The 19,604-nt window shown below is 37.4% G+C and overlaps 1 protein-coding gene and 1 pseudogene across 1 annotated transcript in view; one reads left to right on the top strand and one right to left on the bottom strand.

Moving 5' to 3' along the window:
• Positions 1 to 19,604, bottom strand: part of LOC108294985 (ovostatin-like) — a 78,084-nt gene that overhangs the window by 32,612 nt on the left and 25,868 nt on the right. Inside the window, exons 7-11 of the mRNA XM_037734407.1 lie at positions 16,566 to 16,768; positions 13,303 to 13,417; positions 11,907 to 12,016; positions 2,682 to 2,840; positions 1,546 to 1,776 (exon numbers count right to left, since the gene is read on the bottom strand). Of these exons, the coding sequence (XP_037590335.1) occupies positions 1,546 to 1,776; positions 2,682 to 2,840; positions 11,907 to 12,016; positions 13,303 to 13,417; positions 16,566 to 16,768 (818 nt within the window). The remainder of the gene's footprint in view (positions 1 to 1,545; positions 1,777 to 2,681; positions 2,841 to 11,906; positions 12,017 to 13,302; positions 13,418 to 16,565; positions 16,769 to 19,604) is intronic.
• On the top strand, positions 6,222 to 8,419 carry LOC108295029 (annotated as a pseudogene).

Below are 19,604 nucleotides of genomic sequence, written 5' to 3' on the forward strand. Positions count from 1 at the left end.
TTTCCCACCCCATTATGGCAATATTATTGTTGACATGTTGAAGAATTTCTGTACCGATTGGTAAAGAGACACTTCCCTGAGCTCCCCAGAGTCCCCTCCCTGCTTCCCTAGAACCTCTCCTCCACAACCAGCTCCTCTCACCCGCACCTCTCTGCCCCAGTCTAAATGAGCCATGCTTGGCTTAGAAGAGCTTCAGTGGAATTATGACTCATACTTTTTCTAATGGCTTGGTGTCCATACCTCGCTAGTCTGAAATATTTTAATATTTGTGGAAATGATGAAGGAAAGAAAAAGTGTGAGAGATAATATAATGAAAAAGTGATAGAAATTGATGATGCAGTAGTGTGAAAAAAGAAGTATCAAAAGATTATTCCAGAATTCTAAGTTTGAAAAATGTGAGAAATCGTGTGGTACTACTTTCACTCTTCATATAGATATACTCAAACACCTTTAGTTCTCAGAATAATACACTTCAGACATCTTGGACCTCATATGTTATTTTCTAAAATAAGCTTAAATGTATTTCTCATATCTGCTAACTATCCAGAAAACTCCTATTCATCCTACAAAGCCCTATTTAGGCATATTCTCTTTATGTATTTTTATGTCTTTTTCCTTTAAAATGTGTATATACATATAAGTGTAAATATATAGACATATATCTTTTTCCTAAACTAGAGGTTCTCAAATTTTCATTTGCTTCAGAATCACCCAAAGGACTTGTTAAGACAAGATTTCTAACTTATTTCCAGAATGTCTAACTTAGTCCCAGGCGATGCTGACACAGCTACTCTAGGAAATATACTTTGATAATCACTGTCCTAAACTCTAGCTAGAGTTAATCGTTCATTTTTCTGTAACACTTTAGTAGCCATACATGTTTCACTTGTTATGTTTATGTCATTATAATTTGTTTTGTCCCCAGTTATACTTTTTCTATTTCTTTTATTGTTACAATTATTAATACAGTTCCTGGAACATGAAAAAACATTCAGTAAGTGTTGACTGATTGAATTAATTCATTTTTCATTAATTTTATATCAATGAAGTACCATGCATCCATTTAGACAATGTAAAATAATCCCTAATACCAATCTAATATAATAAAAATTAACACAATATCTTTTGTGTGCCAGAAGTTGGGCAAAGGGCTTTATGTATATTATTGAATAATTTATCTTAACAATCCTGTGATTAGACATTATCTTACAAAAAAATTAAGATTCTCTAGAGATTTAAATGGCTTTCAAAAAGTAACACAAAGCTGGTAGTAAGTATCAGAACTATGATTTGATCCCAGCTATGTCTAAATGGAAAGGGGTTACTCTGAAGAAAGGGTCTGAGAATGACAGACGGTTATATGGGCTGTGGTGGCATGGCCTTTTTCCTCTTTACTTAAAAATAGAAATCAGTTATATAAGTTTTATCATTTATGTTGACTTTGAGCTTCCTCATGGCCTATAGGAAAAAGGATTTCATTAGGTTCAAAGAAGTTTTAAGGAAAAGAAACAATTTTGGTTGCGGAAGAATATTTTCAGTTCATACCAAATAATTGAAGTTTGCTGTGTAGGTTTTGTCTTCAAAGTCTTCCATATTGAGAAGGTAGTGCACCAGCACCCTCTTCTGCTGGTGGCATCTCAGTTCTTCCATCTCTTGGACAATCTTTATGAAGCTATTAGTCTTGGAATAAAATCGGTATACGAAGTACTCCGGTTGAGGGTATTGAGGCAACACCCAGCCACGAGCCTGGCAATTTTCACTGGCCTTGTAGGCTGCCTAGACAAAAAATCAAATTTACAGGAATTTTAGGATAAAGAGAAAGGATGAGTGAAAGAATATTTGAAAAGATGGTTTATTGTCATCCTGCTTTATCTCTGCAAGAAAAGTTTATAGCCATTCTACGTGAAGTCTAACCGAATTCTACGTTTTCTAGTTATACTCTAGAGCAACCAGTATGGTTTTTACAATTTAGTCTATTCAAGTCCTGGTTCAATAATATTACATTAAATATTTTACTGTATTCGTTACTATAATTATACATTTTCCAGCATGCAGATTGCTATATCTCCCTCACTATAACATGAAGAACCTGTGAGAGCAAAAGTTTACTTTGCTTCTGATAACACAATACGAAATTTTGCTGAAAGATGGACAGGTTTTTATGAAATACCAGCAAGGTGTTTATTCTCATCATAGTAATTTACGATTATCAACACAAACAGTCTGAGGAGTCCTTTAAAAATATTTAAGAAGGATTGATAGTTAATTATTACAGATAGTAGTTTCCATCTCTCTTGAATATATCCAGAGAAATTCTTTACTTTATTCCAAGGTGATAGATTACAAGGCTTCTCACATATTTCCTTCTATAAAAATGCAATTTTCTTTCTATTTCCATAATAAAAGTGAAGTGCTGCTTATTTTCCGCTAATTATCTTTTATACACTTTATGCCATCCTTCCATCTTTTCCAGGGATTCACAAAATAATTTTAATTTACCTTTCATGGGGCCTATCTTCTTAATATTTAACCATTTTCGGTACTTGAGATTCCTACCAAGATGTATCTTTTCATTTCTTTTCCATAAACATAGTTTTTGTATAGACCTAAACCTTAGCTAGCCAGTGCAGTTTTTTGTTTGCTTGTTTGTTTTTGTTTTACTTGCCTTTGGTTTAACTTACTTTCAAAGTGATATTTGGGTACGTAAACATAGATGTGTCCAAGAAAAACTGAGCAATGCCATTTACATCTGTGGTGTAGTTGCCCACAATTTTGTCCTTCAGATGCAACTGAACAACTTCATTTGGGATTGGAGAGTTGTCTGGATTAAGCAATTTAATCTGTACAAGAGGAAGAAAATACATTTCTGAAGCATTTAGTAAATTTGGGAATCCATTTTGATGGCATTTGCCAAGGTTCTCTCATGGGCACCCCACTCTCCTTGGTATGGATGCACTTCCTGGGTGGTTTCATCTACTCCCGGTGAGTGTGTGACATGTACCATTCATGTACTACTGAGCCGAAACTCTGATTCTCCTACCCACAAAGATCTCTGAAAACCCATGCCCATATAATTATCCTGAATATTTTTTATAATAAAAATGCTACAGAAACCCTCAAACTGGAATGATTATTACTGTGCCCAAGCGTCCCTTTTTTCTCTCTCTTATTCATCTCAGTGAATAGCTCAACCACTCAGACACTGAGGTCAAATATCTAGAGGTATCCGAGGCTTTTTATTTTAGTTTTCCTATAATTTCAATCGTTGATAAAGTATTTTCAATTGTATCTTTTTAACATTTTCTGTTTCCAACTGATCATATTCATTCCTGCTGCTATTCCTTATGTCGATTTCTTATTTTTTATACCTCATACGTCTATTTTTTCTATCCAGTCTCCCTCTCCTGTATTGCTTTTCTTGTTCTTTCTCTATACTGGCATCAAACCAGATTTTCTAAAATGCAAAATTTAGCACTATCCTCCCTAAAACATTGTAGCGACTGCTCTGATCAGTCATGGTTATTTGCTAGAACTCTCTTTCTCATTGTCTTACTAGCAGAGGCAATGATTGCTTTAAAAAGTCCCTTCTGAAAGCCAGACACGGTGGCTCACGCCTGTAATCCCAGCACTTTGGGAGGCCGAGGCGGGTGGGTCACGAGGTCAAGAGATCGAGACCATCCTGGTCAACATGGTGAAACCCCGTCTGTACTAAAAATACAAAAATTAGCTGGGCATGGTGTCGCGTGCCTGTAATCCCAGCTACTCAGGAGGCTGAGGCAGGAGAATTGCCTGAACCCAGGAGGCGGAGGTTGCAGTGAGCCGAGATCGCGCCATTGCACTCCAGCCTGGGTAACAAGAGCAAAACTCCGTCTCAAAAAAAAAAAAGTCCCTTCTGAAATTGTAATATTTGTAGTAGATAGAATGCCTGCATCCGTATCTATGCCAGTTGGAAGCCTTTAAAGGCAACCTTCTTAACAACATCTAAGGCCACAATAACCAGAAAAAAAACTGTCTAAGACATACTCTTTTTTTAGCTATCAGTTTCTGCAAAACAGCTTCTGCTTTGGAGCCTTTCATGCTGTTTCTGTCACTTATCATTTTCCTGCTGGCCCAAGCAAACACAATCCTTTTTTCTTGCTCAGCATCTGCAGACTGATGCCTCAGTTGCACCATCTACACAGCTTTTGAATGTATTTCATCTCAAGGCTTGATCTTGTAAGAAAAATTCAGCTTGTCTCAGCAATCCACAGGCCACAGGCACATGACACCATGCCTTTATGATCACACAGAGATTTGCCCTAATTTTAGTACACCTCGACTGGAAAGATCCTTTGAGTAGTTTCTAGTCACAGAAAAACGAATAAGCCATGTGATTTCTGGGCGCTTTCCTTTCTTTCTTTGTCCCCAAATGCAAACAGTGCCCAAGTGATGGTACCAGGCCCATTATCAACTGCAGGGGCCAGGCATGCAATGCTTCATTGGCAGATGTTTCTTGTGGCAGAGGTATTTGCCATACGTCTTCCAATTTTAAGCAGTTATCATTGCAGTCATCCGTGGATGCTGCTATGTCACTTATGAAGAAATTCCCTTGTTAGCCCACAGCCTTGCCCAGCTTTCTATGTTCAAATATGCCACTCCTGGAGTAGCATACCTCCAAAGCCTTGAAATTTGTAGGGGACATTTAAAAAGCAGATAGTACCTCTATTCTGGCAATAAAGTTTACCCTTCAAAAGTGCTCCCTAGCAATACTGAGCCATGTGTCTGATGACCTTATTACACAAGGCACGGCCAGATAAACCATTTTTAATTTCCAGTAATGCAGCTGCCATAGTGACTCACTATATCACTGAGAAACCAGCCCCCTTTCCAAAAGTGGAACAGAAATGACTTGTTTCTCCCGGCACATTTCCTGGAAGTGATCAGAGCATTTACCACTGTGAAATGGCCACAAACCTAAAAGGTACCACTTTATACAACTATATTTTTGAACTAAAACATTTTATTGTTTGAGACTCACATCTGTTCATAGCTGCCATTGGTCATCCTAAAATGATCAAGGAAATGAGAGCTGTTACGCAAGTTTTCAATAATTAATTCTTTCAAATGCTAATGAAGAGGGTGCGTCCAGGCAGGACACTGTACCTGTATTACAATATATTAATGACAGACTACTTTGTCCTAGGATGCCTGATTCATGTAGGTACCACCTATTCCCTACCTCCATGATAAAGTCTTACTAACCTCAGCTTGTTTTCCCAGCTCTCCTCTATAGGAAAAGATGTCTTGGAGCTCCTGATTATAGGATAAGATAATACTTTACCTTGAAGTGTCAAGAAGCTTTGAGAGGTAATGGGAAGGAGCTGGGCCTTAATGACTAGGCTAAGGCTTAAGTTCACGTGCACACACACATACACACACACACACACACACATACACACACACACCCCTCTCAACCAGGTCTTATGCTAGAGAAGACAGAAATAAAACCCCTGAGCTAATCTGGAGTATGATTGACTGGCGATTTTAGGGGATTATAGCTAATTTTTTAGAGGGGATAACAGAATTTAGGTAACATTTTTTAAAACATTCCAAATCACCCTTCATTGAGAATCACTATTCTAAGAGTGGCAAATCCTATTTTATCACTTTTTAACTTATTAGCCAATAAATTTTGCCATTTGGCAGTGTCTGCAAACACTTTGGGCTATCACAAATAGGAAGGGGATGGTCCCACTAGCATTTAGTAGGTAGAGACTGGGGATGTCGCCAAACTCCCACCATGCACAGGGTAGCCCTCACTGCAAAGTATTATCTGGCCCAAAATTTAAGCTGTGCCAAGGCTAAGAAAGAATGGTTTAGAGAAACAATGCATCTGAGTAATGATTGTCAATGTCTGCTAACATCTCAGTAATAGCAGAAGAGTGCTTTCTGTGAAAAGTACATGACACTACCTATATTATATGCTTGGTACTGCACCCACCAAAAATGAACTTGAATCTGATCAAGCTTCTGAAGCTACCTACTGGCTTATATGAAACACAGGGGACTGAAAGTAGTTACTTCTGGGGAAGTATTCGCAAAATGAAGGGATTAAGGGGAGAGGTGCTCATTGTTCTTTGTATTTTGATTTATATTGTTATTTTTCTTTTTAGTATATACGTTGTCTGCGATTTAAAAATTACTTATTTTCCTTCCCAGTCATGGTAGCTTGACAGAGCGCGATGGTGGCGACCACGTCTGCAGGGGTACCGGCGACCGTGTTGGAAAAGCAAGAGTTTTACCAGCTTCTGAAGAACCTGATCAATCCAAGCTGTATGGTGTGGAGGCAAGCAGAGGAAATCTATGATAATATCCCAGGATCTTCATCCAACGGTGAGGGCTGCAGCCTGTGCTACACTTGGACAGATAGCTACGGGTTTTGCACCTAATCTCCAAAAGAAATTTCATGAAACCGTGATTACGTACCACGGAAAATAAAAGTAATCAGTGTGTGCAATCACATGCAGCTTCTGCTCTTATTATTTCTATTGACAACTGCCCAAATCATTGCTAGTTCTGTATTTGGATAGTAGAAAACTCTACATTCCATCTTGGGGATTAAACTTCAAGAGTTGATTCAGAATGGAACTAAGTTGGCCTTGGAACAACTTGTGACAACCATTGCATTGGTTGCAGATATAATGGAAGAAAAATTTATCCCGTATCATATAATATTCACTAAAGCACATCACTGAGCTTGCTGTTCAGAAGGAACTCAAGCATTTGAGAGGAAAAACTATTGCGTGCATTAGCCATATTGGTCCTGTTGCTGGGAAGGAAAAATTGTTGCAAGATGGATCAAATGTGATGCAGCTGTTGTTGAAGACACAATCAGACTTAAATAATACGGCAAATGATACCCTCAGACCTCTTACGTGGTTTCAGGATGGCCTAGAATTCTTGGAAAAGATTTTCAACAGTACCTTCCACTGGTTATCGAGCTTCTTACTAAGACCGCTTCAGCTAAGCCTGATGTTGCTCTCTTAGACACACAGGATGTGGAGAGTATGAGTAAGGATGACAGCTGGCAATTTGTAAATCTCGGAGAACAGCACAGTTTTGGAATTAAAACTTCAGGACTTGAAGCAAAAGCAACTGCTTGCCAGATGTTGGTTTACTATGCTAAGGAGTTCAGGGAAGGGTCTGTGGAATATACAGAACAAGTTGTGAAGCTGGTGGTTCCTTTACTGAAGTTTTATTTCCATGGCAATGTTCGAGTGGCAGCAGCAGAGTCCATGCCTGTTCTCCTGGAATGTGCCACATCTGTGCAAGTAGAACAGTGGCCCAGAGTGTCTTGCACAGATGTGGCAATTCATATGTGATCCCTTAATCCAGGCTATTGGTACTAAACTGGATAAAGACGTGCTCTCAGAAATAATGAATTCTTTTGCAAAGTCCACTGAGGTTATGGAAGATGGTTGCCTTAATGATGAACACTTGGAAGAACTGAGAGGAAGACTGAAAGTAAAACCTCAGGACACTTTAAGAATGGAGACAGGTTAAAAGACAGGAAGAAAACTAAGATCAATAGGTTGAGATGTCTCTGCAAGATGAGGATGAACGTGACATTTATATTCTAACCAAAGTATCAGATATTTTGCACTCTTATTTAGTACTTAAAAGATTTTACCATGGTTTGAAGTACTTAAAAGATTTTACCATGGTTTGAACAACTACTGCCATTAATTGTAAATCTAATTTGTTCAAGTACGACATGGCCAGACAGACAGTGGGGATCGTGTGTATCTGATGACATCATAGAGCACTGCAGTCCAACTTCACTTAAATATGTAGAATATTTTTGGTGGCCAATGCTTCTAAATATGAGAGGTAACAACCTTGAAGTAAGGCAAGCTGCTGCATACGGCCTAGGTGTCATGGCAATTTGTTGGAGATGACTATCGTTCTTTATGTTCAGAATTTGTCCCACTGCTGGTAAAAGTTATCAAGTGTGCAAATTCCAAAAACAAAACCAAAAAAAGTCATTGCTACAGAGAGCTGTATCTCAGCAGTAGGGAAGATTTTGAAGTTTAAGCCTAACTGTGTAAATGTAGATGAAGTTCTTCCACACTGGTTATCATGGCTTCCACTGCATGAAGATAAACATGAAGCTATTTAGACTTTGAGTTTTCTCTGTGACCTAATTAAAGGTAACCACCCAGTTGTAATTGGGCCAAATAATTCCAGTCTTCCCAAAATAATCAATATAATTGCAGAAGGAAAAATTAATGGAACTATTAACTATGAAGATCCTTATACCAAACGCCTAGCTAATGTTGTGTGTCAGGTACAGACTGCTGAAGATTTATGGCTGGAATGTGTATCTCAACTTGATGATGAACAGCAGGAAGCCTTACAGGAGTTGTGAAATTTTGCTTGAAGCACTTTAATAAAACTTGAATATTCTCTACCGTAAAAGTAACTACAAATAGGTGAATGGATTTTATTATAAATCAGAGAACTGTTTTGTCCCTGCTAAGCAACAGAATTAGTCAATGTTAGTCCTCTGTTTATCTTGCATGTTTTATCTCCCAGGCACAGACCTTGGTGTTAACCTGTGCTTCAAGCTGTCTTACAATGTTTGTCACCTCTCCCCTAGTTGATGTGAAGTATAAGAAGTGTTGCAATTTGTTTGAACTACTGTTGGTGCTAGCCAAGCAGTATACTCGATGTGAAGATGTCATGCTATCACGAGATGCCAAGAGCTCACGAAAATAAGACAGAAGTTCCAGGACAAACATCTTTGGAATTGTGAGTGAGGGATATAGTGGAAGGTTGTCCCTCCTTGATTAATACTCTTGGTATTCGTGCTGTGGAAGGGTGCTGGAACTAGGAGAGAGCTTTGAGATATTACTGTGGAATGTGGGATGTATGTGAACTTTTTCATTATGTATTCCCGGGAACTGGGTGGGATGTATCCATATTCTAGTTCCCAAGGTGTCCAGCTGAGAGTCAGAGAACTTTTAAATTTCTTTAGCCAGACTCTATTTTTTTTAAGTTATCCAGGATTTCAAGAACCATGGTTACTGAAAAAGGAGTCCTGACACATGTAACATTGGTAGCATGTAACAGTGTTTGACAAATGTTAAGTAATCAATATTCTTGGGAGTCAGTGTTGTGTTTCAGCAGAGTATTATTTTGTGAATGTATGCCGTTTCCCCCCTGCAGAGACATTTAACAAGAAGAGAAGCTCTGATTATAGGGCTTAATTGATTTCTATTTCCAAGAATTTCCTAATAGATTCTAGAGTAGCACCGAAGAGTATTCCATTGTAAAAGTGAGAGGAAAGCAAATGTAATTTTCTTTGAACATGAAAAAGAAAGCAACTTTGAAAGTAGTCATTTAGCAGTAGACGTGCATTATTATGAGAAAACAGCTCTGTAAATGCAGGGTTAATTATATTAATTGGAATGTCGGTCTTTAATGTTGAGCTTACTGTAGGGTAGAAAAGAGCTTTTTACTCACTAATTGTTAATCATGGATCCAAACTTAAATACATCTATCATTTCCCGAAGCTATTGTGAATACTGTGTATGCATTTAGCAAATGATTAAGACCTAATAAGTACTCAATAAATTGTAGATGTTACTGAAAAAAAATTACTTTTTTAAAAAAAATACACAACCATAATCACACATACTAGAGAAGAAAACTTAAAACTCTAACTAATTCTTAGGTAAAAACAAAAATAATACAATCATCAAAAATGGTTTTAATTGAACTTAAAATTGTTAAGATGATAAATTTCATATTATATGCATTTTTCCATAATTTAAAAAATAAAAATAATATAGAAAAACACCTGTGAGGAGGAAAGCTGCACTTAGGAAAAACTGTATAAATTTGAAAACATGGAAGTTCAAAATAAGTATTTATAACAAGATGCTAGAAAAAAAAGTAGAAAAAACATATAATAAAAATAAATGATGAAATGAAAATCATTTAAAATAACATTAAAAATAAAGATATTAATAAATGCAAAAACCAATGGGAAAAAATCACAAACACAACTAGGAATAAAAAAAAGGGGAAATAAATTATGGTAGATTTATTTTTTCAAATCATAAGTGAACATAACTATTTTATGCCCCCTATTTTAAAAAACTAAATTTAATGAGAAATATCTAGATATAGAAACTAACACATTATAGAAAATTCTTAGTAAATTAAAAAAGGAAAATTTTTGACTTGATAGAGTATATCTCACAAAATTCTACAGTTGCTTATTAGGCTTATGGATTAAATTTTAAAAAGCATTCCCCAAAATATGCAAACACAACCAGAAAGTCTACTATCATCTCTAATATTCAATTTGGAGATCTTTGCCAATCGAATAAAACAAACTAATGAATAACGAAAACCTCAGAAGATTAAGTTCAGAAGGAAGCTAAAATATATCATTTTCACATAAAATACTCTTTACACAGAAAACACTTTTAAATATCACAAAAAAGATACAAGAGACAAACAGGAACCCAAGAAATCATCTCGGGTAACAATAACATAAGAGGGAGGAAATGTAGAATTCCCAAGTCTAGAGAAGATTATTTTATATTCAGAAAAATTTATATTCTTTGAAGGTATCATATTTCTCAGTTTTATATATTTAGTAACAGAACATGGAACTATATAAAGCAAAAATGTACAAAGCAAAGAGAAAGGTTAGAAAAAAATTATGTTAACATTATCCACAACTACTCAGTAATGGAAATTAACATATATCAAATTATCTATTTGCCAAAGCTGTATTTTAATCTAAATTGGCTCATAAAATGACTTTTACTGAAATTTGTTTCAACGAGTCCTTTAAGTGATGCTGATGCCTGTTTGAGAACCACTGCTCTGTAAGATCAAAGCCAGGTTACCCACTTTTGCATTTCTTTTTTAGTGTTCTTCTGTCAACCTGAATATTACTTCCTCAGAAAAACTTTCCATGATCATTTAGTCCAGATTTTAGCAAACTTCTTTCAGAAAGCACCGTGGTCTCCATCTGATATATATTTGAATTGTTTAAAAATAATATTTTAAAAATGTTAAAATAAATCACTCATAGCTCACTGGCTGTACAAGGCAGGTCTCTGTGGGATTTGCCTATGGGCTGTGGTTTGCCAGTTCCTGAAGTAGAGTAGTTAAATGGTTGGTATTTCACTGACATAGCCCCTATCACAACTACAATAAAGAATTATTTGTAGGCTGGGCGCGGTGGCTCACGCCTGTAATCCCAGCACTTTGGGAGGCCGAGGCGGGTGGATCACGAGGTCAAGAGATTGAGACCATCCTGGTCAACACGGTGAAACCCCGTCTCTACTAAAAATACAAAAAATTAGCTGGGCATGGTGGCGCGTGCCTGTAATCCCAGCTACTCAGGAGGCTGAGGCAGGAGAATTGCCTGAACCCAGGAGGTGGAGGTTGCGGTGAGCCGAGATAGCGCCATTGCACTCCAGCCTGGGTAACAAGAGCGAAACTCTGTCCCAAAAAAAAAAAAAAAAAAAGAATTATTTGTAAAATTATCTGTTAAATGCTTATTATCTCTGTTACACTATAAACTCCATAAAAGCAGTGATAAACGTGCCTCTCTACATCACCATTTAATTCCTAATTCTGACATTGACTATATAATTTATTGTCCAAACTTGGACATTTTGAGGGTAAAGCGGGATACTATTAACAGGCACAACTTGATAAAACGTATACCCCAGGACAGACCTGTGAAAATCAACAGTGGAGGACATCCTAAAGTGCTGAGCACAGAGATTCCTACGTAGTAATTCTGAGGGAAAGCTGTTGGAAGATTAATCGATAAATGAAAGAGCAAATGAATGAATGAGTAAGGTATGTTTAAAAAAAAAAAAGATTGCTTCTCTTACCTGGCCAAAATAAGGGAGTCCCTGTTTGTAGGACATATCCATATTCTTAAAACTAATCTTCACCATTGATGAGTCTATGTATATGGACTTGGAGCCTGTAAGCTGTACACCTGCAGTCAAGTAAGCATTATTAAGAAAATGTCACCCCCAAAAATATCCAAACAGAGCTTCAGAAAAAACAAAAACAAAAACAAAAAAAACCACAAAGGCTCACCATTCCTTCTAAAGGTTGCCTTTCCCTTTCCTAAGCAGTTTTAATATATAGGTACTTCTTCAGATGTCTTTTATAAAGAAAGTTAATCAAAATGGCACAAAACGCTTGTGACAACTGCTGTTGCTGCTTTTTATAAAATATTCAACTAATTTATCCTTCCTTCCTGATGGATTAGTAAACGTTGATTTCTCATTATTCCTAAGTAATTGCTTAACAACATTTCTTTTACTCTCTGCTTGCTTAAAACATGTGCTTTAATTTATTAATAGTAAGAATTGTAATATATATATATATATATAATTAAAAAGGGCATTCTGTGCTTATGGGAAAAGGGGCATTAAGTCCAGGAGACACAAGAAATTAGTCATCAGAAATATTTTTGTCTGGCCGGGTGGCTCACGCCTGTAATCCCTGCACTTTGGGAGGCTGAGGCGGGCCGATCACCTGAGGTCAGGAGTTTGACACCAGCCTGGCCAACATGATGAAATCCTGTCTTTACTAAAAATACGAAATATAGTTGGGCGTGCTGGAGGGCACCTGTAATCCCAGCGACTCCGGAGGCTGAGGCGGAAGAATCGCTTGAACCTGGGAGGCGCAGGTTGCTGTGAGCTGAGATTGCACCACTGCACTCCAACCTTGGCAACAAGAGCAAAACTCCATCCAAAAAAAGAAGGGAAGAAGAGAGGGAGGGAGGGAGGGAGGGGAAAGAAAGAAATATTTCCTGGTCATGAGATAAATATTTAAATAAGTATTTGCCTGGTCATAAGGCTAGGTACTAGATTTATTTTCAGAGGCTTGGTAAAATATTCTCCCCAAACTATTTTACTTCCCATGTTCTAATGCTATGCTCACCAAAAAAAATTTAATAATCAACAATTACATGTCTCAATTATATTTACCTGTGGAATAATTAAGGAAAAGGAATATGCTTGTATCTAAAACCAAATACTCCCATTATACATCAATAAATTGGCATTCTTCTATTGTAGTCTTATTTAAATTTAATAATTGACCATCCATCAACAGGTGTGTAAAAATTTTGGTTTATATATGAAACATTCAGAATTTGAATCAGATGAATGCAAAGAAAAGCCCTTGGGGAAGAAATGACTGTATTAACCAGGTAACAATTCCAATGAGGCAGTGATATCCATTGAGGTCTGACCTCTTAGAGAGCATTACCTGTTCCATCTTCTGTAACAAGAGCATGCACTTCGAGGAAATGCCAGTATCCTTCCCGATTTAACTCAAAAGCATCTGTGTTAATAAACTTGGAGACACAGCCATCTTTTTCTAACTGAAAAGTTAATGAATAGAACAATTTTAAAAAGTTAAATTTTAAAAGAAGACTGTAAGAAATAATTGTAACAGGGAAAATGTGTAACCTCACTGAAGCAACTTTAAGAATACTACTGTATTAGCCAAATTTTAGTTTTAGAAAATAATCCATTGTGTTTCTATCATTTAAATTTTCAGTTCATGTATTTAATTCTAACTACATTTGAATTTTTAATAAATATTTACTCTTACAATATTGTGTTTTAAAAAACTCTTCATGGTGACATTATTTTGTTAATGTACACAATAAACATATCCATCACTAGTCACATGTATTCACACATGATATTTGCAATTTTGGTAATTTCAGCCATATTCTTTTATGGTTTTGAAACTGAGTTTTATATTATATTGCTACCGTGCCTTGGACATTGATGGAACTACTTACATAGAAGTTAAGAACATACGTTTAACAGTCAAACACAAGGATTTGAACCCTGGCTTTGCCCCTTATTACTTCCTACAAAATGGGATGTTAATAAAGAGCTTGTAGAATTGTATTACATTAGATAGTAACGGGCAAGTGCTTAGCACAGGGCCTGCCACTTAGTAAACATTCAGTAAGTAGCAGATTTTTATATTAGATTCCTTTAAATTTCTCTCAGTGTCTAGACAAGTGAGGCTGTCTCACTAAGTGAAATTTTAAATGTCACAATTAATAACCAAAGTTAAACAGGAGGAATTGGCAAATATTTTTAAAACGTGGGATAAATTCTATTCATAGATTCCGGGACTATGATACTGGGGAGAAATGGAGTTCTGGTTCTACTCCACCTTATGATGACATGAGGAAATCTAGTTCTCAAGATGTGGGTGACGTGTCAAAATCATGTGCCACTTCAGGGGATCCCTGAAACCGTAAGAAGGTTTAGAGCCATTTCCACAAAGTTAAAGGTCTAGAAAAATTTCCACCATACTGAAGATGAATAATTAGATAAATTACTTAGTTCACACTCCTGCTTCACATGTGCATTTTATTTATTTTTTTAACTTTTATTTTGGGTTCAGGGGTACATGTGCAGGTTTGTTACACAGGTAAATTGCGTGTCATGGGGGTTTGGCGTACAGATATTTCACCACCCAGGTAATAAGCATAGTACCCAATAGGTGGTTTTTTTTTTTTTTTTTTTTTTGGGGACGGAGCTTCGCTCTTGTTACCCAGGCTGGAGTGCAATGGCACGATCTCAGCTCACCGCAACCTCCGCCTCCTGGGCTCAGGCAATTCTCCTGCCTCAGCCTCCTGAGTAGCTGGGATTACAGGCACGCGCCACCATGCCCAGCTAATTTTTTGTATTTTTAGTAGAGACGGGGTTTCACCGTGTTGACCAGGATGGTCTCGATCTCTTGACCTCATGATCCACCCGCCTCGGCCTCCCAAAGTGCTGGGATTACAGGCGTGAGCCACCGTGCCCGGCCTAATAGGTGGTTTTTTGATCCTGACCCCTTCCCACCCTACATGCATATTTTAAATTTCCAGATCTCTCAAATCTCCTCAAGGGCATCTAGATAACATAGCCTTCTTCGATATGCATTCTGGGATCTACCTACACTGTGTACTTGACTTACATTGATTTATTCCCTTCTAGAGTGTGCATCTTTTAAAGATTACCACAGCTTCATAAAGTGCAAAACCCATGAGGATAGGTACCTGATCTGTCTTGCTCAACACTGAAGCTTCTAAATAAAATTATCCTTACCTACTAAAAGACCTCAAAATTTATCTGTTTAATGAAATTGTGGAGAACATTTTTGTATTACTGATATCCTTAAAGATACATCCCCACTAGTTATTTAAATATTTATATGATCTTGGTTGGGTGCACTGGCTCACGCCTGTAATGCCAGCACTTTGGGAGGCTGAGTTGGGCAGATCACATGAGGTCAGGAGCTCAAGACCAGCCTAGCCAACATGGTGAAGCCCTGTCTCTACTAAAAAATACAAAAATTAGCTGGGCATTAACGCCTGTAGTCTCAGTTTCTTGGGCGGTGGAGGCATGAGAACTATTTGAACCAGGGAGGCAGAGGTTGCAGTGAGCCGAGATCACGCCACTGCACTCCAGCATGGGTGACACAGCAAGACTCTGTCTAAAAATATATACATTTATTGATATACAATGTATTTAACCTCTGTCTGCTTTAATTCACTTATCAGTAAGGGTGCGGTAATAGTACCCCCTCATGGTGTACTATGTGTTTTGAGAATCAAATGCACATAAACTACTTTGCTCAGTGACTGACATAAAATAAGCATCCATTAAATGTTAGCAATTATTATAATTGTTACTACTGTGTTTATTGTCCAAAATTTTTTTTTACAGAATGAGAAGGTTCTTAATTATTTCCAAACTAAAGTATTCTCTAAGCAGAACAGGAATATATGACTCAGTATGCGTGCGTGCCTGTGTGTGCACATGTGCGTGTGGATAAGTTGTATCACACTGTTTGTAGTAAGGGGATTGCAGCTGACATTGTATATTAGCCAGTCAGACTCTGGCATGATTATAGCTGAAAGCCTTGCTACGTCCTAGACCAGCCTGTTTCTGTCCATTTTCTGAATGTTGGTTCTCCAAGCTTCCAAGTAGATCTTTTAGGAAATTCCTCCTTTGTAAGTTTGGAAAAGTTAATGCTTCTCTTTAGTGGCTAGAAACCCTGACTGATAGAGTTCCCATCTGGAGCTCCTATATACACTTATTTCCAGTGAGAATAGATTAAGAGAAAAATAATTATGCATCGAATACTCTTGAGTACACACAAACATCATCATATCTCCCTGACTGAATCCACAAAGCATAAAATAAAGAACAGAACATATGTTCCTAGTAAATAGATACGGCATAGATTTTGATATGAAACCAAATCCATTTTTAATTAAGAATCAAAATTTACTACTTAGTTTCTGATACTATAATTTGCTTTTTGACAATCAATAGAAAATGAAAATTATCATGAAAAAAGAAGACTATAAAATTTACAAATAGGAAAAGAAATTCAGAATAAAAGTGTGTATTTTTAAGTGTAAAGAGAGAAAGAAGAAGGGAAGGTAAATGGAAGGTGAGGATAAAACCTTAATGCAAACTTATTTAGAATTTTGCAGATATACCCCTTACCTGAATGGTAAAATTTTTACAGAGTGAACTGAGAAGGTGAGCACAGGAATGATAAGCAGTAGATTCTCTGCACACGCTAAGTTGGGCCTTCCCGTCCACAGGTTCACCATAGGTATATCTAGTAGAAGAATATAATAACAATAAATTACAGGTGTCAATGTCATTTTTAATCTGTATAGGGTTTTGAAACTTTTTTTTAGTCGCTGAAACCAGCAATGTAACAACATTTAAATAGCTACTTTAAATTTTATTTTCTGGAGGAAACCTAAAACAATGATACTGACTAAAATTAAGTTGAACGCTTTAGGCAAAGATGTATTTTAATTAAAAAGGTTGAAACAGGCAACATGTAGAAGTCATATACTCGAGTCACTGAAATACAATGTATTACCAAAAAATTAATAGTAAAGGAAAAAATACATCAGTCATTATTTCATTAAAAGTAATATTTTTGCATACTGATGGCAATAGAGTATTGAAACACACAAAAATGAAATAACATTTTGCTTCTTTTAGCTTTTTTGTTTTTAAACTGCCATAATGGGCATATTATTATGGTTTTTACTTTTAAAATGTAAATTTTATTTATTTATTTGTAAATGTCATTTTAAGCCACCAGATTTTCAGGTCTTTTCTTTTTGAAAGGAAGAAGTAAAACTCTCTCTCTCTCTCTCTCTATCTATCTATATATACACATACACATACACACTTTAAAGTTCTGGGATACATGTGCAGAACGTTACATAGGTATACATATGCCATGGTGGTTTGCTGCACCTAGCAACCCATCATCTACATTAGGTATTTCTCTTAATGCTATCCCTCCCTTATCCCTCACCCCCTATAGGCCCTGGTGTGTGATGTTCCCCTCCCTATGCCAACTTATGAGTAAGAACACGTGGTGTTTGCTTGACTACTGTGCTGGGGGATCCGCTGCTGTCTTCAGAGCCGTCAGGTGGGAATGTTTAATTCTGCTGAAGCTGTGCCCACAGCTACCCAGGTGTTCTGTCCCAGGAAGATGGGAGTTTTATCTATGAGTCCCTGACTGGAGGACTATCTTTCTTTCAGAGATGCCCTTCCCAGAGGGGAGAAATCTAGACAGGCAGTCTGGTGACAGTGGCTGTGGTAGGCTCCAATTATATTTATTTTTAATTACATGGAAGTACACAAATTTTTTTTACTGTTAAAAAATTGAAATAGGTAAAAAGAGCAAAGAACAAAATTGCTTGTAAGGAATAACAGTAGGTTTCTCTGGGCTACGCTTTATGACAATTCCTCAATTTCATCTTCCAAATTACTAATTATCTCTTCAGTATTATCCATTCTTCTAATCAGCCCTCCTATATATATATTTTTAAATTAATAATATGCTTAATTCCAAGGTCTTTAATTATTTTAAAAGTTACACTTGACTTATATCTGAGTATATAAATTTTACTTATTTCTAAATTTTTGTTCTGATTGATGTTCAACTATTTTCTAAGGTATGTATTGCTCTTTTTTTTTGTCTGTTTAATACCTTGATTTCAAGTCATTAGAGTCTTCAACCATTTAGTGATTCATATTTTTGTGTTTTGGGATTCCCAGCCATTTAGTGTTTTGGGATTCCCAGCTGGCTTGTCCTAGAGTGCTTTATTTTGCTTATGCAATACTTCTCCAGTAAAAATGACAAAGGAGCCAACACACAGCCACTGTGAGAGGGAAGTACCTAGACATTTGGGCTTTGGGAATTTCTGTTACTCAGGGGATTTTCCAGCAATGCTGAAAATTCCCTGCCTCTATGACCCAACCACAATGAGACTTTTTACTCTCTGCCTTTTCTGCATTCTCCCACTCCATCTCCGGAGGTGAAGCACAAGGTAGTGACATCAGAGAGTTAGCTATGGACTTCCAGCCTAAAGCAGACTGAGGCTGGAGGACAGGCGGAGCTTTCATCTAGAAGTTGGGCATGGAATTTTAGATTACTGTAATGAAGATCTTCTAATAACTAGAAATTACCAGGTTGTTGGGGGAAACAGCAATGGAGGAAGGGCTTACAGTGTCTACATAAAATGGCCACAAGTACTGGGAACAATAAACAGCCGCTAACTGTGTCAGACCTCTGGGGAGGCAAACTTCCCTAGCTTTCGTGTTCCAGGTGCAGAGTGACCTTGACTCTGTTACAGTACATAACATGCTCAAGGACTTAAAACCCCTTTTGTAGCATTACAAAGTGACCAGACTTGTAGGCTCCCTGTGAGATTCACTCCCTCCAGCTGCACCTAGAATGCAATCTACAGATGACCACATGCTTCTCCTTTTCAAAGTTTCCCACAAAGCCACCACTGCTAGCAATCTTTAGGATGATGCATCAGTTCCTGTTCACCGAAGAATATTCCAGCGTCACGCCACCCCCACCCCACCATCTGCTGACTGCTTAAAGTGATTGTAACCAATAAATACTGTGGGTAACCTAAGCTGGGGGCCTTCACTGCCTCCACTACGAAGTGATGGTCCTCTCACCCCACTTTCATTCTTAATCTGTCTTTTTCTCATTCCTTTGTCACCACTGAACTCAGGGTACCCATGGGTGGGGTGTGGGGGCTGGTTCCCTACACCAGGTCACTTTTTATTTTTAACTTTGCAAAATCAAAAGGAAAAGTAGTACACAAGAGTCAGGGAAAGAATGAATCCTCACATCAGGTCTGAGGAAACAAAGTTTTATGTTTGCACCCTGGCTGTAATTGCTGGTTACATAAACTCCTGTCTATGCTGCTTAACTTAGTGACAAGAAGAGGGGAAAGCAACGTGACCTGCCTGGCTGCTGCTCCGGCCACAGGTTATTTCTCACTATTTGCCCCTAAGTCCCTGTCTGCCCTTAGTATCCTCCACACCATGCACCAGCATTACACTAGAGCCACTTCTAACTCTTTTTTTCTTTTTTTTTGAGACGGAGTTTCACTCTTGTTACCCAGGCTGGAGTGCAATGGCGCGATCTCGGCTCACCGCAACCTCCGCCTCCTGGGTTCAGGCAATTCTCCTGCCTCAGCCTCCTGAGTA

Source organism: Cebus imitator, unplaced genomic scaffold, assembly GCF_001604975.1.
Source record: "Cebus imitator isolate Cc_AM_T3 unplaced genomic scaffold, Cebus_imitator-1.0 Scaffold614, whole genome shotgun sequence".
Lineage (NCBI taxonomy): Eukaryota > Metazoa > Chordata > Mammalia > Primates > Cebidae > Cebus > Cebus imitator.